Source organism: Dipodomys spectabilis, unplaced genomic scaffold, assembly GCF_019054845.1.
Source record: "Dipodomys spectabilis isolate Male_0828 unplaced genomic scaffold, ASM1905484v1 ptg000517l, whole genome shotgun sequence".
Lineage (NCBI taxonomy): Eukaryota > Metazoa > Chordata > Mammalia > Rodentia > Heteromyidae > Dipodomys > Dipodomys spectabilis.
In genome coordinates this window covers 751,505-777,854 of record NW_024871194.1, presented here as the reverse complement: position 1 = coordinate 777,854, position 26,350 = coordinate 751,505, and the positions used below count along the sequence as shown (strand labels likewise).

General features: G+C 56.1%; 1 protein-coding gene across 1 annotated transcript in view; it reads right to left on the bottom strand.

The window, feature by feature from the left end:
• Window positions 1–20,636, bottom strand: part of Neurl1b (neuralized E3 ubiquitin protein ligase 1B) — a 31,549-nt gene extending 10,913 nt beyond the window's left edge. Inside the window, 3 exon segments of the mRNA XM_042670078.1 lie at window positions 2,056–2,431; window positions 2,433–2,614; window positions 20,533–20,636. Of these exon segments, the coding sequence (XP_042526012.1) occupies window positions 2,056–2,431; window positions 2,433–2,614; window positions 20,533–20,563 (589 nt within the window). The 5' untranslated portion in view covers window positions 20,564–20,636.
• Between the last annotated feature and the right edge of the window lie 5,714 nt (window positions 20,637–26,350).

The window sequence follows — 26,350 nt, the reverse complement described above, 5'->3', positions numbered from 1 at the left end:
TTCTGGTCCCCGGGCTTGAACTCAGGGCCTGGGCGCTGTCCCTCAGCTCTTCAGCTCAAGGCGAGCGCTCTACCACTTGAGCCACAGCCCCACTGCTGACTTCTTCTGAGTAGTTTATTGGAGAGTCTCATAGACTTTGCTGCCTGGGCTGGCTTTTAACTGTGATCTCAACTTCCTGAGTAGCTAGGATGACAGGCGTGAGCCACCGGTGCTGGGCCAGCAAATTAGCGAAAAGAAGCCAAAAGGGGAACCGTGGCTCAAGTGGTAGAGTGCTAGCCTTGAGCAAAAGAAGCTCAGGGACAGCGTCTAGGCCCTGAGTTCAAGCCCCAGGACTGGTACCCCCCTCCCCGCCAAAAAAGATCATGAGCCAGGTATCTCCAATGAACCAGCAAAAAGCTGGAAGTAGAGCTGTGACTCGAATAAGAGCGCTACTAAGTCTTGAGTGAAAAAGTAAAGAGACAGTGGCCTGGCCCTAAAGACCAGGACCGGCACAGGGTGTGAGCGTGTGCATGCATGTGTGTGCATGTGCACACACACACACACACACACACAATGTCCAAGAAACCCTCCATCTTGGAGCATCCAATCTGCACAGTCTGACCTGCATGAGCCTAGGATCCACACACCTGTGCTGCCCCCTTGAAACGACTTCTTAGCTATTTTTCAATATGCTCGGCCCTGTGTGGCACCCCATTTTATACATAGCCTCTTTTAATCCTGCCACAAACCCTGTGATGGGAGCTAGCGTGAACTCATAGATGAAAAAAAAAAAATCGAAGGCACCGAGAGGTTCTGTCACCTGGCTAAAACCACACAGCAATTGGAAGTGAAAAGCCAGGTCTCTAGAGAAAGGTCTTGGTGTCTCCCAAGCCCTCAATGGCGCTGAGCCATGAGGAAATTTTTCTTTGGGGGACATGGGGGCAAAGAGAGCTTGGCTCTGGGAATCTTCTCTCAGGCCCAGTGGTAGGGCCGAAGGGCAAGGAGCCCAAGCCAGGCTTTCCCCTCAAGATCCAGGGCCAAGAAATCAGAAATGGTCCAAACATTCACAAACACAAACCATGGGGTCCATGATGGAATTTTACTCAGCAACGAAAAAGGAACAAACTACCGAAAAAGACGCGGCAAGCACGTGGATGAATCTCACCACGGTTAAGCGGAGGTGCGCCATGCACAGGTGCGCACACCCATGGCAGGATTCTCCTTGCACGAAGTTCAGTGACAGGTAAAAACAGCCTATGGCCCAAGATGAGAACGGCCCGTGCTGCATGCCCGTCGTGCCTGTACGATCTTAGTTATGCAGGAGGTTGAGATCGGAGGTTGGCCCCATTCCCCCATCTCCAGGGCGCATAGGGACCCCATCTGTCCCTTCCCGATCGGCCCAGTGTGCCCCTCCCCACGGCGGCGGTGGCGCGGCGCGCGCGCAAGACCCGATCTTCCCCTCCCTGGGGCGCAGGGGACCGGATCTGCCCCCTCCTGGGGACCCATGCTACCGGATCTGTCTCCTCCTGGGGCGCACAGGGCCCGATCTGCCCCTCCCAGGGGCGCACAGGACTCAATCTGCACCCCTCCCCACAAACCGGTGCACAGGGCCCGATCTGCCCCTCCCCAGGGCTCGCAGGACCCGACCTGCCCCTCCCCAGGACTCGCGGGACCCGATCTGCCCCTCCCTGGGGCACACAGTGCCTGATCTGCCCCTCCCCAGGATGCACACGACTCCATCCCCCTAGGTGCCTGTCTCCAGGGTGCACAGGGGCCGATCTGCCCTTCCCCAGGGCGCACAGGACTCAATCTGCACCCCCCCCCCCTTCCTCCCAACCCAGTGCACAGGGCCTGATCTGCCCCTCCCCGGGGCAAATGGGACCCGATCCGGACGCGCACAGGCCCCCGATCGCCCCCGGAGCCCCTTCCCGGGGCGGATGGGACCCGATCCGGACGCGCACAGGCCCCCGATCGCCCCCGGAGCCCCGCCCCGGGGTGGATGGGACCCGATCCGGACGCGCACAGGGCCCCGATCGCCCCCGGAGCCCCGCCCCGGGGCGCAGGGCCGCGGCCTACCGAGCAGCTGCACCTCGTCGGTGATGCCGTAGACGTCGATGAGCGCCCAGAGCGGGCCGCCCACGGCCACGCCGCAGTGGAAGAGCACCGGCTCGCCGTCGTTGACGCGGTAGAAGACGCGGCCGTGCCGGTCGGCCCAGTAGGCCAGCACCGTGTCGCGCAGCGCCAGGCTCTCGGGCAGCGCCTTGGCCCAGTAGCCGGGCCGGGTGACCAGGTCCGGGCAGGCGTACTTGGGGATGTCCTGCGCGCTCATGAGCGAGGGGTCGTGCGCCGTGAAGCCGAAGCGCAGCGCGCCGCTCCAGCCGGGCCGCACGGCCACCAGGCGCAGCCGCACCTGCTCGTACAGCCGGATCGGCCGCTGCGTGAACGTCACCCCCGTTGCAGAAGCTGTTGCGCCGCGTGGCTCGCCGCGAGTGGCCGTCCAGGCGCACGTTCTTGCCCTTGGCCTGCGCGTGGAAGCGCGGGGCTTCGCCCAGCACCGGGTGCCGCTGCGGCTGCTGCTCGAAGCCCGGGCCGCAGCACGGACGCGGGGTCAGGAGGCGCGTCGGGGGGCTGGAGTCTGTGGAGAGACGACAGCGAGGGGTCAGGGGAGGGTCCCCCCCACCCCAAGAAACAATCCAGCATCCACACATCAGCTTTTCTCTTACGGTCACTTTGTGCTCTTCGGCTGGTGCTCTACCACTTGGGCCACGGCTCCACTCCAGGCCTTTTAAATTTTTGCTAATTAATTGGACATCAGAGTCAAGCCAGACACTGGGTGGCTCAGGTCTGTCATCCCAGCTACTCAAGAGGCTGAGATCTGGGGACCCCAGTTCGAAGACAGCCCGGACAGGAAAGTCCGTGAGATTCGTATCTCCAATGAACCAGCAAACTTGAGAGCAAAGTGGAGGTGTGGCTCAAGTGGGAGAGCGCCAGCCTTGAGTGAAAAAGCTAAGGAACCGTGTCCTGAGGCCTGGATTTGAAGCCTCAGGGCCGGTGCACACGCACACGCATGCACACACACACACACACACACACGCACGCACACACACATCTCAGATTCGTTTGCTGAGCCTGGCTTCAAACCGCAATCCTCCTATCTCAGCCTCCCGAGCAGCTAGAATTACAAGGGTGAGCCACCAGCACCTGCCTCACAATTCTTCTTCTTACTGAAAATGCCATCTTAATCAGAAACCAGTTTATCAAGGATAACCTGTGGAAGCTTCCATGCTCCAGCCAAGGGGAGATTTCCCACCCCCTCCATCTCCTTGTCGCAGACGACTCTGTGTACCCATGTCTCAGGTTATGCAAACTGAGGCTTCACTTGGTGTACGTGTGTGTGAATGCCATGCGTGCACACTGGAGCTGTTCCTCTCTCCATAGCCAGCACTAGTGAGCTTATCAACGCTGTCCTGAGGTTCCCACGACTTCTGCATCTCCATCGGAGCTCTCCACATCTAGGAGCTTCCTTCTAGGGCAACAAGGACCCCTGGATTCTTGGGGAGGAGGGTGTTGGTGGAGGGGTGTGTGGCTGCTGTTCTCGGGGTCATGCTTGTTTTCCTTTTCCCTCTCTCCCTCCCTCCTTCCCTCCCTCCCTCCCTTCCTTTTTTGGCCAGTCCTGGGGTTTGAACTCAGGGCCTGGACTCTGTCCCTGAGCTTCTTCTGTCCCTGAGCCCCTTTTGCTTAAGGCTAGCACTCTACCACTTAGGCCACAGTGCCACTTCTGCCTTTTTCTATGTAAGTGGCACTGAAGATTCGAACCCAGGGCTTCATGAACGCGAGGCAAGCCACCTTCTCAGCCCTGGGTCATGCTTTCTCTTGGCGGGGGGGTGTCTCTCAGGTGAGCCAGGGGACCCTGTTTTGTGGCTCTTGCTGGTTGGCGGTGGTAGGTTTGGTTCCCTGGCCAGTACAGAGGGCGGTGCCAGATGATCACGTGGACGAAACGCTTAAACAGCATCACACGGTGTAGTTGGTCACTAACAATCTGGTGCTGTTATTCGCTGAGGGTCCAAAACACAGCCAGGCCAGGCCTCTGGGACTCCCCTCCCCTCCCCCAGCCAGAAACACAGGTCTTGGGCACCAGATGACTTTTCCAGAACCTTTCCCCCCCCCCCCGGGGGCTCATGTCTATGGAAAGGTCCCAGCAGTGGACGTAGCTGGGAGAGAGCGAGGAGAGGGGTGACACTGTCCAAAAAGAAACGCGCTGGTTCCCTGGCCTATGTCATGGAAACCCTGCTGCACATCACCTTTAGCCCAACAATCAAAAATTCACGAAAAACAGTGACACCAACGGAATAAAGTGACTTGATCACAGGTAACTGGACATGCGGGTGTCACGGAGGGGGAGGGCGTGGAGCTCACGCCTGTAATCCCGGCCACCCAGGAGGGGCGCCTCCTGGTTGCGAGCCCCCCCCTCCTCACCCCTGCCCATCCCGGGGTGCAGTTCTGGGGAGGTGTGGCGGGGGGGGGGGGGTTCACTGCCCACATCCGGGCTGCTAGAGCGCCTGAGCCCACTGTCATCGCAAGTTCCACCCCAGGACGGGGTGTGTATGTCCCCTTCCCTGCAGGGAATGGGGGCCACTGTGTGTGGGGGTCACCCTTCCTGTGACAGGCACTGGGGGCCCTGGGCACGGCAGGGATGGAGGGGACAGGCTGAGTAAACCCAGAGGCGCGCAGGAGTTCCGTCTGGGCATGCAAGCCACGCCCCCGGAAGACAAACCACTCAGAGACAAGCCACGCCCCCGGGAGACAAGCCACTCAGAGACAAGCCACGCCCCCGGGAGACAAACCACTCAGACAAGCCACGCCCCCGGGGGGGACAGGCAACACCCGACAAGCCACACCCCCGGAAGACAAACCACTCAGACAAGCCACACCCCCGGAAGACAAACCACTCAGACAAGCCACGCCCCCGGGAGACAAGCAACATCTGACAAGCCACGCCCCCGGAAGACAAACCACTCCGAGACAAGCCACACCCCTGGGAGACAAGCCACGCCCCAGAAGACAAGCCATGCCCCCGGAAGACAAACCACTCAGACAAGCCACGCCCCCGGGAGACAAACCACTCAGACAAGCCACACCCCCAGAAGACCAACCACTCCGATGGACAAGCCACGCCCCCACAGAAAAGCCACACCCCCAGAAGACAAGCCACGCCCCAGCAAACAACGCCCCGACAGGCAAGCTCTGCCTCCAGAAAACAAACCACACCTCAGACAGAGCCACGCCCCCGGCACACAAGCCACACCCCTACAGGCAAGCCACGCCCTCTCCTCCCAGGAACCTTTAAGAGGGCTTTTCCATCTCTGAGGAAGGCAATGTATGGGTGGAGGGGCCCAGAGATGCGCTTTAACTTCATCAGGAAGCACTGGGCCCTTGGAGGGTAGATTGTAACCCCTTGCACAACTCGTGAAGTTCAGAAAACATAATAATAATAATAACCCCAGAAGACACTGACCCACAAGACACAAAGCATCTCAAAGATCACAGCCCCGCCGGGCGCTGGCAGCTCACGCCTGGCATCCTAGCTTCTCAGGAGGCTGAGATCTGAGGATCTGGGTTCAAAGCCAACCCCGGGGTGGGAAAGCTGTGAGACTTTATCCTCAAAGAAGCACCAAAAAGCCGAGTGGAGTTGTGGCTCCAGTAGTAGAGTGCCAGCCTTGAGCACAAACGCTTAGGGACAGTGCCCCAGGCCTTGCTTTCAAGCCTCCAGGATTGGTACTAAAGAAAGTAAATAAAGAACAAGCCAGGTTTCCACAGTGGAAAAAGACCTCCGGGGACCTCAATCATTTAGTCACTTAACAAACATCCGATCACTGAGCAAAAATTAAGTGCAGCCAGCCAGGTTTAGTTTTTGCAGCTCAGGGAGATTCTGGCTTCTAAGCCAGGGTGAGCTGGGTTTCTTTTCTTTTGTCAGTCATGGGGCTTGAACTCTGGGCCTGGGCGCTGTCCCTCAGCTCTTCAGCTGAAGGTGAGCACTCTACCACTTGAGCTACAGTGCCATTTCTGGCTTTTTCAGAGTAGTTTATTGGAGACAAGAGTGTCATGGACTTACTTGCCTGGGCTGGCTTTGAATCATGATCCTCAGATCTCAGCCTCCTGAGTAGCTAGGATGACAGGCGGGAGCCACCAGCATCTGATTCTCTGGTCATTTCTACACATCAGAAACAGCCCAATCTCTGGCGGGGGGGACCCCCTCAGGTCCACCACAGCGGGCACACAGGGGCTGGGGTGGGTTAAGAGGCAGGACCCTGCTAGAGAGGAATTCCAGAAGGCAAGAACCCCATAAGTGGACTCCTATGTCCAAGCTGTGGGCAGAGGCGGCTGCGGCGGTGGGTGGAGGCTGGTGTGTCTGCAGCGTCACCTTGGAACAAGTTATGGCTTCTTCTGCTGCCCATAGGCCAAGGTCCCTGCCTCTAGCGTGGCCTCCAGGAAACATTAAACAGGCCCAGAGATCAAAGCCTCAGCTCCAAAGTACCACATAATTACCATTTTGTGTGTGTGTGTGTGTACTCGAACTTGAACTCAGAGCCTGAGTGCTGTCTCTTAGCTTTTTAATTTATTCTGGCTCAAGGATGATGTTCTACCACTTGAACCATACTCCTACTTCTGGCTTTTTTTTGGTGGTCCGTTGGAGAGAAGAGTCTCAAGAGATGCTCCTGCCTGGATTGTCTCCAAATGAGGATCCTCAGATCTCAGCCTCCCGAGTCGCTGGGATTCCAGGCGTCTGCACCATGACTTGTATCTCCCCTTCTGGTTAAAGGTGGCACCCCATCTCTCTCTGTCGGTCTCCTTACCCAGATTGTGGGTGCATGGTGGGTGGGGTGTAGGCAGATACCTGCTTACTCTAAGGGGAAGTTTCCTGCAAAATTGGCTGTAGGGAACTGTGGTGAAATTGGCATACTTGTTTAATCTCCATTCTATGATTTGATTTCCTTCAGGAAGTCAGGGTTGGGGGGGGGGGAAATAAGCCATTATTTCTCCCGGCTGTGGGTTAGAGTCCTGGTGGAAGCTGCTGGAAGATCAAAGATCAGCCAGTGGTTCTGGCGTGTCATCCTAGCTACTCAGGAGGCTGAGATCTGAAGATCGAGGTTCAAAGTCAGCTCAGGCAGAAAAGTCGGTGAGACTCTGATCTCCAAGGAAACACCAGAAAACCGGAACTGGCGCTGTGGCTCAAGTGGTAGAGCGCTCGCCTTGAGCTGAAGAGCTGAGAGACAGCGCCCAGGCCCAGAGTTCAAGCCCCATGCCTGTGGGGGTGGGGATGGGGGTGGGTGGGGAGATTTACTGCGGGGAGAGAGGTGTGCCAGTGACCCTGGCTTCTGCCAGCAGCTTTTCCTCTGTATCCAAGGACAGAGACCTATTTTTAAGCCATTCTAACAGACGGGTACTGTGCCCCCCCCATCTCTTCCTTTGATCTGAAAAGGGCTGGAAAAAGTGACATTTCCTGCCAGGTGTGCAGGGCCACCAACCATGGCGCTTTGGCTCTGGTCTGCAGCCCGTGGGGGGAAGGGTCTGGCCTCTCTCCCCCGCCCCTCCCTCCAATAGCCACAGGCTACCACCTGCTGGCATCTGGCAGAGTTCTGGGTGTGCTTGAGGCCTAGAATTTCAGCGCTGGGGTGGGGGTGGGGTTTAGACTCTGGGATCACCCTCTAGGGTTGGCTTGTTGGATGAGTGAGGACCTTGGCTTTCCCCAGACAGCGGCTGGGACTTTGGGTCAAGGTGGGGGTGCAGGAATAGCTTGCTCAGGGCGCTGAAGGCAGAACACAGACACACTTGGGCTCCATGCGCATAGCCCTGCGCTCCATTTCGGGGTGTTCAGGACCCTTAACTCCACTATCCTTGAATTGTAGACTCTGAGTGGGGAACTTCTGCTTCCAGAGACAGAGGCGATAACACAGTGTGTGTGTGTGTGTGTGTGTGTGTGTGTGTGTGTGGTGTAGACTGTGTCTGGTGGTCTTGGGTGTGTTTCAGCGTGTCCTGCATGCATGTTCCCCTTTGCGTTGCAAACAACCCCCTCAAGTGCATGGGGATGGGAGGTCGCCCTCTGCTGGCAGGGGGAGGGAACGCAGGGAGCTGCAGCCTTTAGGGCCCTGATGGGGGGCAGGGGTTGTATTACCAAGGGTCTAAAGGGCTAGGCAGGGGAGGTTAAAGTCCTCTAGCAGGCTCGGGAGACGGCCGAAGGGTTTGGAGCTGAGATTCACCCCTCTGAAAAATGGCATTCGAACTCCAGGTCTGGCACTCAGGAGCGTGTGTGTGTGTGTGTGTGTGTGTGTGTGTGTGTGTGTGTGCCAGTCCTGGGGTTTGAACTCAGGGCTTGGGTGCTGTCCCTGAGCTTCTTTTACTCAAGGCTAGCGCTCTACCACTGGAACCATAGCTCCACTTTGGGCTTTTTCTGTGTATGTGGTACTGAGGAATCGAACCTGGGGCTTCGTGCATGCTAGGCGAGCACTCTACCCCTGAGCCACCTTCCCAGCCCTGTTTCACACTTTTGTCTCAGAGGAGGGAATTTTGGGGAATCTTAGACCCCTGGATCCCCTCTTACAGGGTGTAGTACAGGGGTACGTGTGTGTGGGGGGCTGCTTTTGCTCCAAAGCAGAAGAACTTTTGCCCCCACATTCCCCCCAGTACTCAGGACTGGGTGATTTCTGGCAAGTGGAGAGCTAGGTAAATTCAAGTAGCAGTAGAAGCTAGTTTCCAGCAAGGAAGATTCTGGAAGGAAGGCTGTGGTTGGGGGTGGGGTGGGTAGACCCTGGCCATCGTGTTTGGAACTGTGAACAAACTCTACTTTGGGGGGGCCCTTGGGGATGGATAGAAAGCAAAGCAGGTGCCTGGTCACTGCTGTTTTTTGGGGGGTGGGGAGTTGAACCCATAATAGCGGTTCTGAGATGGCAGGAAAGCTGCCACACAGCCAGGAAGTGTTGGTGCTGGCATGGAAGGTCAAGGGTGAGAGCGGAAGATGCCACGGCTGCCCCAGGCACAGAAACAACAATAATAATAAGACAACAACAACAACAACAAGACAAACAGAGGCGGGAGCCCAGCACACAGTAGGTCTGCTGAAGTCCTACTGTGTGCAGCTCTGAAGCCCCGGGGATGATTCTGGATCGTCTCTATCTGACACAGCTTGCTCTCCTCTCCCCATCCATGTATTTTTTTTTTTTTTTGGTCGGTGGTGGGACTTGAACTCAGGGCCTGGGCGCTGTCCCTCAGCTCTTCAGCTCAAGGCAAGTGCTCTACCCCTTGAGCCACAGCACCACTTCTGGTTTTCTGGTGGTTTATTGGAGATCAGAGTCTCATGGGTTTTCCTGCCTGGGCTGGCTTTGAACTGCGATCCTCAGAGCTCAGCCTCCTGAGTAGCTGAGGTTAGGGTGTGAGCCACCAGTGTCTGCTGGCCTTTCTATTCTTTATCGTCACTGGGACCCATTGCACAGAGGGGGACATCAGGCTCCGAGCCAGGATGGGCCGGCCAAGGTCACAGGCAGCTGCTGAGCAGGGTCTGAATTCGACTCGCACCTGAACCCCCAAATGCCCCCAAATGCCCTTGGCTGCTGTACGGAGTGGCTTCCCACATAACCAGCTGCCACCTCCACCACCAGCCATGAGATGATCTGTCCTGGGGACTAGAGACACAACTAGAAGACGCTTCCAGTCCTGGGCCTGCCTCTCACCCCTGTCAATCATCTGGGCTCCAGTCCTAAGGCCCGCCTCCCACCCCTGTCAATCATCTGGACACCAGTTTTAAGGCATGCCTCCAACCCCTGTCAATCATCTGGGTTCCAAGTCCTAAGACCCGCCTCCCACCCCTGTCAATCATCTGGATTCCAAATCCTAAGACCCGCCTCCCACCCCTGTCAATCATCTGGATTCCAAATCCTAAGACCCGCCTCCCACCCCTGTCAATCATCTGGGTTCCAAGTCCTAATGCCTGCCTTTCCCCCTGTCAATCATCTGGGCTCCAGTCCTGAGGCCCACCTCTCAGCCCTGTCAATCATCTGGACAACAGCCCTAAGGCCCGCCTAACACTCCTGTCAATTACCTCAGCAGTTCAGGTTTTCCTCACTTAGTAAATGGTAGTGGTCACTCCTTGCTGGCCTCTGACTTTTCACACATCTGTTTATTCACCATCAGGACCCCATCAAGGACAGAGGTACCATGGGAAAACAGAGGCTTAGAGAGGGAAACAGGCTCGCCAAAGCATCACACAGCTTAGAGATGATGGAACTGAGATTCGAACCCAGGACCGCCTCCCACACCAGTCAGGGATCCGGTCTGTAATTCCTGTGAGACCTTGCATTAGGGGCCGTTTGGAGATGACCTGAAACCCTGATTCCTTCAAGGCAGCAGCCTGACGTCAGATGGCGTAGGTATGTCGTCATACGGGCTCTGTGAAAAACACATGGAAATTTGCCTTCCCAAACAGCCTGCTTAGGAGACAGGCTGGGGGCGGGGGCGCTTGTGGGAAGTTGGGGATGTCCAGCCAGCTCATCAATTCAATCCATCATGCTGGGGTGAGCAGAAGCAGCAATGCGGCCTCCTTGTGGTCTAGACAGCTTGTGATCGCCTCTGAAGTAGCTGTGGGTGCTGTGCCCCAAGTCTAGGCAGCAGAAACCCTCCACCGCACACCCCCAATCGATCGCTCATTAAAGAACGCTCCCCTGATTGCCACAGAAGAGGATGGAGGCCGAGGCAGAGTCCCTAGGAGTTAGGAAGAGACAGACAGAATAGGGGGCCTGTCAGCCATCGTAAAGCGGGGGTGCTCTTCCTGGCCCTGCTCTGGAATCGAAAGAGCTCCAGGCTGGGAGATCAGGAGGAAGGAAGGGGCTGGGGACAGAGGCCTCAGTGTGCCTCAGTGTCCCGATCTGTCACCTGGGCTATGTCGCTCAGTTGTGTAGGAGTTTGGAGGAACTTCGTAGGGAATTTCTCCCCGCAGACACTGGGGTTCGTAAGGCTCCTTTGAGGACAGTTCATCCAGAAGTCTGCCCAGTGGCCTCCATACCCTGGCTCCCACAGCCTCTGCGCCGGATTTCTCCACGTGACGCCCCCCTGTGCTCCCCCTCTGTTTCCCCCATGATCTTGCAAGGTGGGCGCTGTGGACTTTGCTCCCCTAGGGGTGTTGGTAAGGCTGGAGATCAGACCTCCGGGGATATTGGGTGGGGTCCCCCGTGGGGACTTCCACAAGCAGCCTGGAGAGTCTCACCCCTGCCATGCCTTAGAATGGGATGAGGGGGACACAGCCAGTGCACCCCCATTCCTTCTCCTGTGCTTGGAGACCAAAAACGAATCTGGTGGGGTGCCCGGGGCTCACGCCTGTCATCCCAGCTACTCAGGAGGATGAGATCTGAGGATTGAGGTTCAAAGCCAGCCTGAGCAGACAAATCCATGAGATGCTGATCTCTAATTAACTAGAAAAAAGCTGGACATGGAGGGATGGCTCAAGCAGTAGAGCATTGGCCTCGTGTTAAACAAACAGCCCCCCCCAGAAACCCTCAAGATTTGAGGTCCTGAATTTAAGCCTCAGGACTGGGCACAAATAAAGCAAAAGAATCTTCCAGGCATCCATGACACATGTCTATCATCCTGGTTCTTCAGTCCTGGCTGAGATCTGAGGATCACTGTTCAAAGCAAGCCCAGGGCAGGAAAATCCTTCAAACTTTGATCTCCCATGAACTATCCAAAAGCTGGAAGTAGAGCTATGGCTCAAGTGGTAAAGTGCCCAGACTTGGAATGATAAAGCCAAATAAAAGCACGAGTCCCTGAGTTCAAACCTCACATACTGGCATCTCACCTGACAACCCTTTCTGTTAACGAGGATCTAATCCTGCACTCTGCAGGAGGTGCTGGGTGCTTGGTTGCTGGGTGCTTAGTTGCTAGGTGCTGGGTTGCTGGGTGAATTCACAATCCAAACCCACAGTCATGTGGGAATGGACATCACCCTGCCGCTCAAGCCAGAAGGGGAAACTGAGGCTGAGAGTTCAAGTCATTCCTTGGGCTGATAAGAAGCTCCCCCCCCCCCCCCCCATGCAGGATTAAGCCAGTGGATCCAGAGTGGAAATGACCTCTTGTCTTCCAGCTTTGAATCAAATGACAAATGTTTTTACCACCTCGTTGGGTGGGGGCTTGGTGCCCACAGATCAAGGGATGGCCTGTGGCTCTGGGTGGGCAGAGTTGTGTGTGGGTGTGGGGTGTCTACAAGTCGGGGTGAAGATACAGGACAGGGCTTGGAGTCTGAGTCCCAGATTTGACCACGCTGAGCCTGAGCCTCTAGGCCTGTGACAATGGGGCGGGTGGCGATCTTGGGTGGGTGAAGCTGATAGAAAGCCCTAGCACGGGACACGCAGGGGCACGTGGCCATTTGGGGGCAGGCCACCCGGAGGGACTCCAGCATGGCTTTGAACTTGAAACCACAGGACCCAGCCGCTGGGATTCTATTTTAAGCCTTTGGAAAGAAAGCGCGACTAAATACAGAAAGCCTTTTGGTCCCAAAAGGGCTGAGCATGAACCACCTTGGTGAGGAACTCATCTGCACAGAGCCTGGCTCAACCCCTCCATCTCCATGTCCATGGGTCCACTGACCCCCGCAAAACCCCACAACTCCATGTCACGTCCTCTTGAATCTTGGGGCCTCTTGAATCTGGCATCCCTCTGTCTTGAACAGCTTTTTAATCTTCTCCTTTCTGGGTCTGCCTCTTCCAGGAAGACCAGCACCCCCACACCCCCCCACCCCGGATTTTCCTCTCTGCCATTTCTGGTTACTGTTGTGTCCTGAGTACAGGGCTGTGGCCCCTGGACTGGTTCAGAGCTGGGCCTGGAGATCTGGTCAACCTGGCCCGTGGGTGCTGGTGGTGGCTCACACCTGTTGTCCCAGCTCCTCGAGGCTGAGATCTGGGCTGGGAAGGTGGCTCAGTGGTAGAGCGCTTGCCTTGCATGCTTGAGGCCCTGGGTTCGATTCCTCAGCACCACATAAGCAAAAAGAAAAAAGCCGGAAGTGGCGCTGTGGCTCAAGTGGTAGAGCGCTAGCCTTGAGCTGAAGAGCTGAGGGACAGCGCCCAGGCCCAGAGTTCAAGCCCCATGACCGAACCCCCCTGCCCCCCAAAACAAGAGGCTGAGATCTGAGGATCTCATGGTTCAAAGCCAGCCCGGGCTGACAAGTCTGTGTAACTCTTGTGTCTAATGAACTACCACGAAGCTGGAAGTGGAGGTGCGGCTCTGTGAAAAAGCCTAGGGACAGTGCCCAGGCTCTGAGTTCAAGCCCTAATACTGGCATGAAACAAACGAACATACTAAATCAGAAATCTCCCCAGAAATCAGGGTGACTGGGGAGTGGCCCCAGGAACCCCTCGAAACCTGTGCATGTGAAAAGGAGCCTCCAAGTGTCCCCTGTCCTTCGGGCTCAGCCACTGGCTGCCTGGGGCAGTCATGTCTGTGTTACTGGGACATCAGGGGCGGGACTAGAACTGTGTTGCTATAGCAACGATTAAACATGGCGGCCCCCTCCTGGGCATTGGGTCAAACTCTCTTAGCTTCTGTCCACTCAATTCTCACAGGGCAGTGCTCACTGAGAGTGCACAACCCACACCAACACACACACGTGTGCACGCACACACATACCACGCTTGTGCAGCTATAGTTGTGAAGCAATAATCTTGCTTTCTCAGCACACTCTTCCTCCCTCTCTCCCTTTCTTTTTTTCCTTCCTTCCTTCTTTCCTTCCATCCCTTCCTTCCCTCCCTCCCTTCTTCCCTCCCATCCTTCCTTCTCTCCCTCCCTCCCTTCCTTTCTTCCGTTTTCCCTCCCTCTCCTCCTTTTTTCCTCCCTCCCTCCCTTCCCTCCTTCTTTCCTCCATCCCTTCTTTCCCTCCTTCTTCTTTTCCTCTCTCCCTTTCTTTCCTTCCTTCCCTCGTTCTCTCCCTCGCTCCCTCCCTTCTCCATTCCCTGCACTTGAACTCAGGGCTTCAAACTCCCTCAGCTTGCTTGCTAAAAAGCTGGCGCTCTACCACTTGAACTACATCTCCAGCCCAGTCTTTCTTGCTGGTTAATTGAAGATTTAAAAAAAAAAAAAGCCTCAGACTTATCTGCCTGGGCTGACTTTGAGCTTCGGTCCTCCGGGCCTCTCCCTCCTGAGGAGCCGGGATTACAGGTGTGAGGCACTGGCCCGCCCTTTTTCAGCTGTATTCGGTGATCGAAATTTGAAAGCGGAACTGCAGAACACAGGACCCACTTTGGTGATGCAGACCAGGGTGCTGGGTGTCCCCCCCCTCCTCTGTTTCCTGGAAGGTCTCCCCTCTGTTTCCTGGCAGCGTTGCTTGGCGTTTGGGGCCTGTTCTGAGAGCAAGCACTGTGATCAGAGGCAAGCTGGCTGTTGATCGCACTTAGACTGACCCATTTAGATCGTGCCTGCCATCCAGGAGGTATGGGTGGCCACCGGGGACTGAGCCCCAGAGGAGGGCAGAGGAGATGACGCTCAGGGGTACAGGGCAGACACCTCACTGAACTATCCTCCAGAGATCACCTCTTCCAGGAAGCCTTCCTTAAGTTCCACAGCGAACCAAATACAGACAGAATCTGAAGTGACAGCAAAGGGAGACAGGAGAGACCCCAGCTTCTCCTGGTCCCAGACTAGAAGTGCATCACTTCTCCACTGTCCCCGCACACTGGACAGACCCGTCCCAGGGCTGAGGAAAACGGGGTGCAGGGACACCCCCCTCAGGTAGCAGTTGTCTGGTTAGCGCAGGTCCAACAAAAAGCCAGAGCCCTGTCCAGGGCCGCAGCCACAGGGCCTCTGTGAGAGGTGTCCAGGGCAGGTACAAGTGCACCCCCTCCCCGCTTTTTATGGTCAGTTGTGGGGCTTGAACTCAGGGCCTGGGTGCTGTCCCTTAGCTCTTCAGCTCAAGGCTAGCGCTCTACCACTTGAGCTACAGCGCCACTTCCGGTTTTTGGTGGTTTATTGGCGATAAAAGTCTCAGGGACTTTCCTGCCCAGGCTGGCTTTGAACCGTGATCCTCAGATCTCAGCCTCCTGAGTAGCTAGGATGACAGGTGGGAGTCACTGGGGCCTGGCTACACCCCCTTTTTGAATGGTGCTGGCATAGATCCTTTAGATCAAGAAATGGGGCGCTACCTGTAGCCCAAGCGTGCTTCTGACCTTCACCTGTCCGAGCCTGTCTGCTGGAAGATTTGGACAGACATGGCCCCTTTAAATCAGGAGTGCGAAGCATCAAGTCCTTATAAGGCTTATGAAATCATTTGACAGATAACTGTACAAATATATATGTTATATTTGCAGGGGGAGGGGGAGATGCTAGGACTTGAACTCAAGGCCTGGGCACGGTCCCTGAGCTTTTTTTCCCCCTCAATGTTAGCCTTCTACCCCTACTTGAGCCACAGCACTACTTCCGGCTTTGGGGCGGTTCAGTAGAAATAAAGAGGCTCATGGACTTTCCTGCCCAGGCTGGCTTTGAACCACGATCCTCCAGATCTTCAGCCTCCTGAGCCAGGAGGATGGGCGTGGGGCCATGGATGCTTTTCCCAAGCTGCTTGGGATAGATCTATCTGTCTGCCTGTATTGATCATTTTGTACAGCCCCAGCACAATGGTATAAATACCCCAAGAGCCCCCACTCCCCATTTGACTAAAGGTTCTGCACCCCCCCCCCCCCCCCCCCCGCCCCCTATAAAAGGCTTGCTCTGAGCTGGCAAAGAAGGCGGCGTGGAATCCGGCTGGGCACACAGCTGAGGCTGGCACTCGATCTGCACCGGGAGCTCCAGGACTCAGGTGTCACTGAGCCAACGCTGACAAGCCGTTGGCTGGGCCAACTTAATGATTAAACCCAACCTGCCCGTTTGAATTTTTGCCTTTTAGCCAATCAGCGCGGCAGACAGCCGCAGAGGCGCCAAAGGAAAGAACTGGAATGTGCTGATGGGAGGTGGAAAGGGAACAACTCTCCCTGGGCTCATCGCCCCCCCCTCTTCCAGGCTTCGTATCCCCCTTTCAGAAGGAGAGGGAGGGAGGGAGGGGGAGAGAGAAAGAGAGAGAGAGAGAGAGAGGACCAAGTAGTATTACAAACCACACAGATCTTGTTCAACACGCGACACCCCCTCCCACCACCCTACACGCCCTGCCACCTTCTCGATCACGTGCAAGAGTTGGGGGTGTCTTTAGCTCTGGGTGTCTCTGCGTATTGTGGCTGGCAAGAGGAGTTTCCGCAGTCACGCCCAGCACTGAGCTCAATATGCAAATGAGGTGGTTGGTTGCTAAGGGACTCCCCTAGCAACAGTCACAGGGACTCCCTCCCCCTCCCTTTTTAAAAAAAGTATTTCCTGATTATAAACCCTAGCCTAATCACGTGTCAGGTGGGATACCTAATAAATGTTAATAAATGAATTCAGCGTCCCCTGAATGGGCCGGGAAGCTACTGCTTCTACCGGACTTTGGAATTAAGCAAACATTTAGATTTCAATCCAAGCTTTTATCAACTAGATGATTGGCATGGTCGATTGGGGTGGTGTGTGTGTGGGGGGGGCCAGACACACAAGACATTTGCCCGTCTTCAAACCTTGATGTGTCACCTGGAAAATGGGGGTGATGATTCTTGTATAGTTTGGTTTTTGGCAGTCGTGGGGCTTGAACTCTGGGCCTGGGCGCTGTCCCTGCGCTCTTCAGCTCAAGGTGAGCGCTCTACCGCTTGAGCCACAGTGCCAGTTCCAGTTTTCTAGTGGTTTATTGGAGAGAAGAGTCTCACGGACTTTCCTGCCCGGGCTGGCTTTGAACCCTGATCCTCAGATCTCAGCCTCCTGAGCAGCTAGGATGGCAGGCGTGAGCCATTGTGCCCAGCTGGGGACGATGATTCTCATGATGCGAGACAGGAGAATTCGATGCCTTGATGCATTCGGTTAATGAATCTAATCGATGGATTTAATTGCCTATGGAGTACACACAATGCCTCTTCCCCCTCTCTCTCCCCACCCCTTCGCCTTGCTTTTGAGCCTTCATGTACAGCAGTGACACAGATCAGGTAGGGAAACACTTACCTGGGGAGACAAGACAATTAATGGCTAGCTGGCCACATGGATGGACAGACAGCGATCCTGCAGATATCCACACTAAGCAGACGCATAGGAGTGTAGTACAGGGGGTGGGAAGGAAGGGGGACCGTGGTGGAGGCCCTGTTTTGGAGCAGAGAGAACTGACAGGTGGAGGTCTGGGCTGGTGGAATGTTCCAGGCAGGGGGAGCCGGAAGTACAGGAGGGCTTTAAGGAGGAGAAGCCGGTACTCGGTGTGCCAATGGAGGCGCATATGTGGGGCAGGGCGGCTGGCATTGGATCCAGGTGCTTTTGCAAAATGCCAGCTCTCTATTTCCAGTCTTGTAGCATGGACCCCCACGCATGTGTCTGTTCCGGCGAGCGAAGGTACAAGGAGAGGAAGAGACCGGAGCCATGTGGAGCGCGAAGGCAGCGTTTTTGAACGCCACATGCGGGCTTTGATCTCCTGCCAGGCCGCAGGCTCTGTGAAGGGCGACCTGGCATCTAAAGATGTGATCAAGGCTTTGGGGAGCCGGGGGTTTGTTCTCGGCGGTCTCAGGGAAGTGGTGTGGAGAGAGACAGCCAGGACCCTGGGTAGGGTGGCTCCAGCTGAGCCACGCGCGTGTGCGGGGTGGGGGCCGGGGAGGGTGGGCAGGGGTGGCTGTGGGAAGAGCTTTCTGAACTGGATTGTTTTGAAAGCCAGACTAGACAAGAAAGAAATTATTCAACCCCCCACTCCACCCCCCCCCCCCCACATTGGGGTGTGAGGAGATTCAATAAACAGCAGTGTCTGAGAAATAAGTAACAATGTGATCGAGGGAAGATACACAGCTCTTCCTCACACTCAATACACGTGCCCAACCACACAGGATCTACACTTACACTAGGCATATGTGGCTAGCCTCGAACCCAGCCCCCAGCCCAGGGAATGCCATCCACAGTGACAAGACCTAGTGGCATGCACACTGTGTGTATCTCCAGCCCTGTGCAGTTGCCTGACTGTGTCTGACTCTTTCCCGGGTCCAAGGCTGAGCAGAATGACCTTAATTAATTAATTCATTCATGTTACCTAGAATAGCACAAGCATTTCTTTTCTTTTTTCTTTTTTGGCCAGTCCTGGGGCTTGAACTCAGGGCCTGGGCGCTGTCCCTGAGCTTCTTTTGCTCAAGGCTAGCACTCTACCACTTGAGCCACAGCATCACTTCTGCCTTTTTCTGTGTCTGTGGTACTGAGGAATCGAACCCAGGGCTTCATGCATGCTAGGCCAGCACTCTATCCCTGAGCCACCTTCCCAGCCCAGCATAAGCCTTGCTTCATGAAGAATATGAATAAACAGGCTGGGTACCAATGGCTCACACCTGTCATCCTAGCTGCTCAGGAGGCTAAGGATCTGGGGCTGACGGTTCAAAGCCAGTCTGGGCAGGAAAGTTCCCTCAGACTCTGAGCTCCAATGAATCAGGCAATGTTTGAACTGTGAAGCTGTGATTGGCTCCAGTGGCAGAATGCCAGCCTTGAGTGAAAAGGCTAAAGTACAGAGCTCCAGGCCCTGAGTTCAAGCCCCAACCAGCACATACATACACACACACACACACACACACACACACACACACACACACACACAGAAGGATGGGCAAAGGAGTGTCTGCTCAACATGATTCGAGGCTCAGAGACCACCTGCCATCTTTTCCTCCACCTGGAGCCCCTCTAATGGGGGTGGCTGGGTCTCCCCACCTCTTTCCCCACCTACCCTAGTCTGCCATGTGCACAGGAAAGCAGAGGCTAGACTCTAGGAACAGGTCCGGAGACAGAAGTTCCTTCTGCTGCTAGCCTGCAGGTGACTGCACCAGGCACATGTCCTAAAGTTGCCAAGAGGTTTATCAGGCAGAAGTTGTTTCCCTGTCCATGAGCTACGGCCTGGGGGACCCTAGAGTTCAGTATGGTAATCGATCTCTTTGGGGCAGAGGGAGACGGGTTGTATGGGTGTGTGCCCCAGTACTGGATTTTTTTTTTTTGTTTTTGGTCACGGGCTTGAACTCTGGGCCTGGGCGCTGTCCCTCAGCTCTTCAAGGCAAGCGCTCTACCACTTGAGCCTCCTTCCCAGCCCTCTAGTACTGGATTTGAACTCAAGACCTGGGTGCTGTCCCTTACCCTTTTCACCCAAGACTGGCTCTCTACCACTTGAGCCACAGCTCCACTTCCTGCTTTTTTTGTTTTTCCTGGTCAATTGGTGAGAAGAGTCTCACAGACTTTCTTACTGGGGGTGGCTTTGAACTAGCCTCCTGAGTAGCTAGGATGACAGGCAGGAGCTACCACTGCCCAGGACATTTGTAATGGGAGATTTCTTTTTTTTGATAACTGCATGTGATAGAGCATGGGGGTGAAGAGAGAAGGTGCAGCAAGGGGTGTCCATCCGATGGGAGGTGGGGTGCTTAGTCACCTGTCCAAGAACCCTCAGAATACATTCGACCCGAAGCAGAGCTAGATTTCTTCTTCATGGAGCTAAACCTTTGTAACACACAGACACACAGAGACACACAGACACACGCAGACACACACACACTCACACTCACCTTTATTTTGCACAAAGGATTTTGTAAAAAATGACCGGCCTCACACCAACATGTGTTATAAACGGCTTGTGGGCTTTGGAGAGGGTGGGTGGACGGATGGATGACGGACAGACGGACCAACGGACGGACAGACAGACAGGGCCACAGCCACACTCTCCCGCTGTGGCCTGCATGACCTTGCCTGAGTCACTTCCCCCTCTAAGCTGCATTTCCACCGTCCATCTGGACGCATCTCCATGGTGGGGCCTGGCTGCACAGGCGCTCACCCTGGGGTACGCTGGGGGGATCCCCAGGAGGCCGAGCTGTGGGTGGGGGGGGACCCACACCAGTTCAGGCCTCCTCTGCCCCCCCCATCACCCCTTTCCCTTGCCCCATCCATGTCCCCATGTGGATCCCAGAAATTCCAGCCTAGGGGGCGATGCGGAGACTCGGATGGAGCTGGGGGGGGGTGGGGACCCCCCGCCGCCGGGGGGGGGACCCCGAGGGGTGCAGCCGGGGCGCCCACGGGGACCAAGTGTGGGCAGCACGTGCACGGGAAGTGGGGACCCCCCCCGCACCCCTTCCTCCCTCCCGGGCAGCTTGCGGCCGTCGGAAGCTGGGGTGACCGAGGCGCCCCCCTCCCCCCCAAACGCGCGCACCCCGCGTCGCCCCGGTTCGCCCCGGGCTGGAACAATGGCGGGGGGGGGGCGCGTCGCCCCCGCGGCGGTTCGGTGCACCGGGCCCCGGCCGGGCGACCGAGGATGGGGGTCCCCAAGGTAACGGGGACGCGGCGCCCGCCCGCCGGGCCCCGGGGAGGCACCGGAGACCCCGCGCCCAGCGCGTCCCGGGGGTCGGGGTGGGGGCCCCGGGTGGGGGCCCCGGTGGACGGGCGGAGCCGGCGCCCCCTCTCCCGCAGGGGCGCCCCGCGTACCTGGCGAGGTCCGGTGCACGGTGTTGCCCATCGCTGCTGCGGTGCGAGGTCGGCGCCGCGCGCCCGGTGGCTAATCCCGGGGCGGGCAGTCGCCGGGGGCCCGGGCCGGGGCGGGGGCGGGGGTCGCGCTCCGGGGCATCGTCGCCGCACCCGCGAGCCGGCGGCGGCGGCAGCTGGGCGCGCGGGAGGGCGGCGGCGGCGGCGGCGGCGGCGGCGGCGGCGGCGGCGGGTGGAGGGGGCGGAGCCACCGGCCCGGGCTCGCAGGCCCCGCCCCGGCCCCGCCTCCATCGCGGGCCCCTCCAGGCCACGCCCCAGACCACGCCCTCAGGCCCCGTCCCCGCCAGGGCCCCCAGGCTCCGCCCTAAGCCACGCCCCAGGCCCCGTTCCCCGCCACGGCACCCCAGGCCACGCCTCCATGCCCTCCCCACTAAGGTGCTATTGGCCACGCCCACGGAGACCACGCCCCCACTCATTGCTACACCCAATCAGGCAGGGGCGGGCCGCCGCGGCCGCCGCGTCTTTTGAAAGTTTGCGCCCGGCTGTCGGCGGGCCCGGCCCGGCCCAGCCTCTGCCCTGGCCGCTCCCGCGCCCCGGGCCCGGCGCCCGGAGCCCGAAGGCGCGCGCGGGGGCAGCTGGGTGCCAGGCTCCTCGGGGCCTGCTCGGCCTTTCCCTCCCGCCTGTGATCTCCGTGGGAGCTGGGCCTCGGGGTGCCCGGGGTGGGGGGCGTTGCGTCCCCCTGTGGGGTGCGGGGTGAGGGGGGGCCGCGCACCTTGCAGGGTCGCCCGGGTTGCATGATTTGGGCCCTGCCTGGCCGGGCGCTGGCGCTCATGCCTGTCTGTCATCCCAGCTGCTGGGAAGGGAGGCTGAGCTCTGAGGATCGAGGGAGGCAGAGCTCTGAGGATCGCCGTTCGAAGCCAGCCCCGGCAGGAAAGCTTCTAACCCGCAAAAAGCCGGAAATGGAGCTGTGGCTCAAGTGGCAGAGCCCTGGCCTTGAGCAGAAAAGGTCAAGGACGGTTCGTTGGCTCTGAGTGTACGTCCCAGGACCAGCACACACAAATCCATCGTGTGCTGTGTGTGGGGGGGTGTTGGGGGGGGGCTGGCCACATTGGGGGGCAGGGAGAGAGAGAGAGACAGAGAGCAAGCTCATATTCCCATATTCATTAATTCAGGCACTAGTCAATTCAGGAATGGCAGGCAATTAAGACAGTAGAATACAGGAAGTGAAGGTGTGGCTCAAATGGTAGAGTGCCAGACTAGAGTGGAAAACTAAGGGATTGCACCCAGGCTCTGAGTTCAAGCCCCAGTACCAACACACACACACACACACACACACACACACACACTCAGACTCTTAGCTGGTATTGGTGGCTCACGCCTGTCATCCTAGCTACCCAGGAGGCTGAGATCGGAGGATCCAGTTCAAAGCCAGCTGGGGAGGAGGCAGGAAAAGTCTGTGAGATTCTTATCTCCAGTGAACTGTCTAAAAGCCTGAAGTGAAGGTGTGGTTCAAGGGGTAGAGGGCTAGCCTTGAGCAGCAAAACTAAGAAACAGCACCTAGGCACTGAGTTCAAGCTCCAGGACTAGCAACTCCCCCCCCCCCAAAAAAAAAGAATCCAAACATATGATACAATGATTAAATCTAGAAGATAAAACAAAATTGAAACTGATCATGTGAAGAAGATGGAAAGTGCTGGAAAACGGCAGGCAGTGCTAATAGGCATTCACTCACCCACTTTACTGAGCCCCTTTCCTGTGTGTGTGGGGGGTACCCAGGCCACATTTAGGGGAGTAAAGCTTGTTGGCCTGTACCCTAAAACATTGAGGCCTAGGAGGTACAATGACTTGTCCAAGAAGACCCAATTCCACACCAGTTTGTGTGTGTGTGTGTGTGTGTGTGTGTGTGTGTGTCTTACATTTCCTTGCTTTTAGTCTTTCTGAAATATGATTAACTGCCCTTCACACATAGGGGAAACTGAGGTGCTCAGAATGAAAACGAGACACCCAAGAGAGACCTCCCACTGGACTGGTAAGGGCAAAGTCTGGCTTGGAGCTAGGCAAATAAAGAGGGTGTATCAAGAATCGGCCTTGCCTATTTCCCCCTGGTGCCCTTCTGTGTGCTGGCATCTCAGAGGCTTTTTTCAAGGTCACAGCAAGGTCACAGCTCTGGTGCCCAGAGCTGACCCCTCCCCCCTCCTCCTCCTCAGACTCTTAGGTGACCTTGGGTTTGGTTTACTGCTCTCTGGGATTATAATTACTTAACTTTTAACCCTGTGGCTCTGGTTGGGCACCTTGGGGTTCTGTGTACATTGAACACATGGAATGGAGACAGAAATCAGCACGGTCACGAGAGGAGACAGGCTCAGATAAGCAGAATCCGTATGACTTTGTAATGAAGATTCAAGGACGTGTGTGTGTGTGTGTGTGTGTGTGTGTGTGTGTGTGTGTGTGTGCCAATACTGGGGCTTAAATTTAGAGCCTAGGTATTACTGTCCTGTAGCTTTTTCTGCTCAAGGCTGGTGCTCTACCACTTGAGCCAGGCTTCCACTTCTGGCTTTTTGGTGGTTCACTGGAGAGAAGAGTCTCACGGACTTCCTTGCCCAGGCTGACTTTGAACTATGATCCTCAGATCTCAGCCTCCCCAGTGGCTGCCCTTAGGCGCTCTTTTACTTGGTTCCCTCCTCCCACCATGTCTGGGGTGGTTGATTGCCCCTCCTTTGCCCCCTGCCCCTGTTAGGATCTGCAGAGTCTCGTGGGTAGGGGGGCGTCTTTCACCAATAAGCCTCACAAGGACTGGGTAGTGGGGAGGGCCCGGCTTATCTGAGGTATGCCTTGGCAGGCCCTACCTTCGTACTAATGTCAGTCAAGCATAGCTGGGCAGTCACCTTGAGCTGAGGGAGTGGAGTATGTCCACTACAGGAACCTGCCTAAACTTGGCTGCGTCTTCCAACAGGTCCACCTAAGACTCAGAAGCCGAGATTGCGGGCTACACGTAGAGCCCCAGCCTGGGTTTCCAGACGCTATTGCTGCAAACCCTGCTGCTAAACCATGCATTTTGAAACCTGGGCTGCTGAGGGAGACAGAGACAGAGATAGAGATAGAGACAGAAGACAGAGACAGAAAGACAGACAGAGACACAGAGAGACAGAGATACAGAGAGCCAGAAAGAGAGGTAGGAGGCGGAAAGGAAGGGGGAGGAAAAAAGGGAGAGGGGGAGAGAGGAAGGGAATCTGAGACTTCCCAAAGCTAAGAGGTCACCCTCAGATGAAACTCTCAGCCAGACACCTGCCACCCTAGCTACTCAGGAGTCTGAGATCTGAGGATTATGGTTCAAAGCCAGCCCACTCAGGAAAGTCCCCATGAGACTCTTATCTCCAATGAACCACTCAAACACTGGAAGTGGTGCTGTGGCTCAAAGTGATAGAGTTCTAGTCTTGAACACACAGAGGATCAGGGACAGTGCCCAAGTTCTGAGTTCAAGACCCACAACTGATCCCCTCCCCCACCAAAAAATAAAGCCAACTGAGGGCCAGAGGCCCAGAGTTCTAGCCCCAGTACTGGCACAATTAAAACAAACAAACAAAAAGAAAGTCCTTGCTGGGCACAAGTGGCTGTGGGGCAAGTTGTAGAGTGTTAGTCGTGAACAACAACAAACAAACAGATGAGAGTATGAGGTACTGAGTTCAAGCTTCTGAACTGTGCACACACACACACACACACACACACACACACACACACACAGGTGATCTGCACTTCAATGAAGAAACTACTTCTTGGTATAGAATCTGGGAACCATGCACCTGGCAGCCAAGGCAAAAAGGGAAAGAAGAATCACATGTTTTTCTTTGTCTTGTTGGCTTGCAGATGCATGCTTGGTCCTGGAGCTAGTTCCAAAGGAAGCTCATCTTAGTGGCCTAAGAAAGCCTCGTGGGCAGCTTTGATACTCACTAGACATTATGTTGAAAATGAAGGATACAACTTGTGGGGGAGAGGGATCAGGAGGGAAAAACTAGGAGGAAAAAAAGTATTCATTACCTGACTTATGTAACCCTGTACATGACCTTAACAATAACAATAAACAAAAAGAAAGAAAACCACTTGGACAAACTTCTTCCCAAGTTTGCACTAAGACACAGGAACAATGTTCAGACACAGGATGAGTTACTATTTGAAGACACCCAAGGCAAGTTGGATGTCGGTGGCTCAACTCTTAGTCCTAGCTACTTTGGAGGTAAGATCTGAGGATCATGGTTCAAAGCCAGCCTGAGCAGGAAAGCCTGTGAGACTCTTCTCTCCAATTAACTGTCAAAAAAAAGCTTGAACTGGAGGTGTGGCTCCAGTGGTAGAGTGCCAGACCAGCTCAGGGACAGTGCTTAGGTCCTGACCATTGTCTTTAATGGTTGTGCCTGAGACTGGTGCTCAGCCACTTCAACCACATGTCTGCTTGGGGGCTTTTTGCTGGTTCATTGGAATTTCACAGATTTTTCTGACCAGGCTGGCCTCGAAGTGAGATCCTCAGATCTCAGCCTCCTGAGGAGCTAGGAGGACAGGTGTAAGCCACCAAGGCCTGGCTACTTTGTGTGTGTGTAAATTTCCCAGGGAAGAGCCTCCTATGAAAGAAAAGAATCATGGGAAGGGCAGACAGCAGCCTACGAACCAAGAATCATGTCAGACTCCAGCTACCCAGGCCCCCGACAATCTAGACAATTCTAGGTCTTACTCCCAGAATTCAGAAGTGAGATCTGACCCAGAAATGCCCCAGTGGGATTTTACTTTTATTTTTTTGCCAGTCCTGGGGCTTGAACTCAGGGCCTGGGCGCTGTCCCTGAGCTTTGTGCTCAAGGCGAGCGCTCTACCACTTGAGCCCCAGTGCCACTTCTGGCTTTTTCTGTGTCTGTGGTACTGAGGAATCGAACCCAGGGCTTCATGCATGCTAGGCAAGCACTCTACCACAGAGCCACCTTCCCAGTGCAGATGAGGGGATTGCTTTTAAAGCATTTATTGGCTCAGAACATGGCAGAGAGAAATCACAGCTTCCCATCTATGTGTAGACTGAAAACAATGGAGATCCAACTACAAATGTTTAGGTTTGGAAAGTCTCTAGGGGGATTGCGTGTTACCCCCCCCTTCCCCCAGTTAGAAAGATGGCAGGAAGGGCAGTGTGGGGGTGTCACCCAGCCCTGGAGGGGTGCTGGTGGTGGGGTGCCTCATTCAGGTTGAGCTGGGGGGAATGTGGAGGAGGAAAGATGCCAGCCTGGACTGTCAGGGTTCGAGGATGGGAAGCAACGGGAAGCTGGGGAATGGTGTTTAAACACACACACACACACACACACACACACACACCCAAGGTCAGAGGCCTGCCGGTCCCTGGAGGAACAGGTGGCCCAGCACGTGTGTAAGAAGAAAGCAAAGAAAGAAAAGAGGGGGCTGTGTCTGGTCTCCCCCATTGTGTGTGACCAGGACCCCTGAAAGGACTCAACAAAGCACGCTCCTGTCCCAGCAGCTGCTTTGACAAAGCCCCCAGCCACCCATCTGCCACCTCCCCACCCCCACAGCCAGGGGTGGGGGTGGGGGAGGAGGGGCAAGGAGACCAGATTTGGGGGCGGGGGGGGGGGGGGGGGCAGACAGGAGGCCACTTCACCCTGCCACCTCGCCCAGCTCAGAGGCTGAGGGAGAATCACACAGCAGCCCCTCGGCTTTGCTTTGCTTTGCTTTTTTTTTTTGGTTTGTCGTGGGACTTGAACTCAGGGCCTGGGCGCTGTCCCTGAGTTCTTGTTCCTCAAGGCTAGTGCTCTACCACTTGAGCCACAGCGCCACTTTC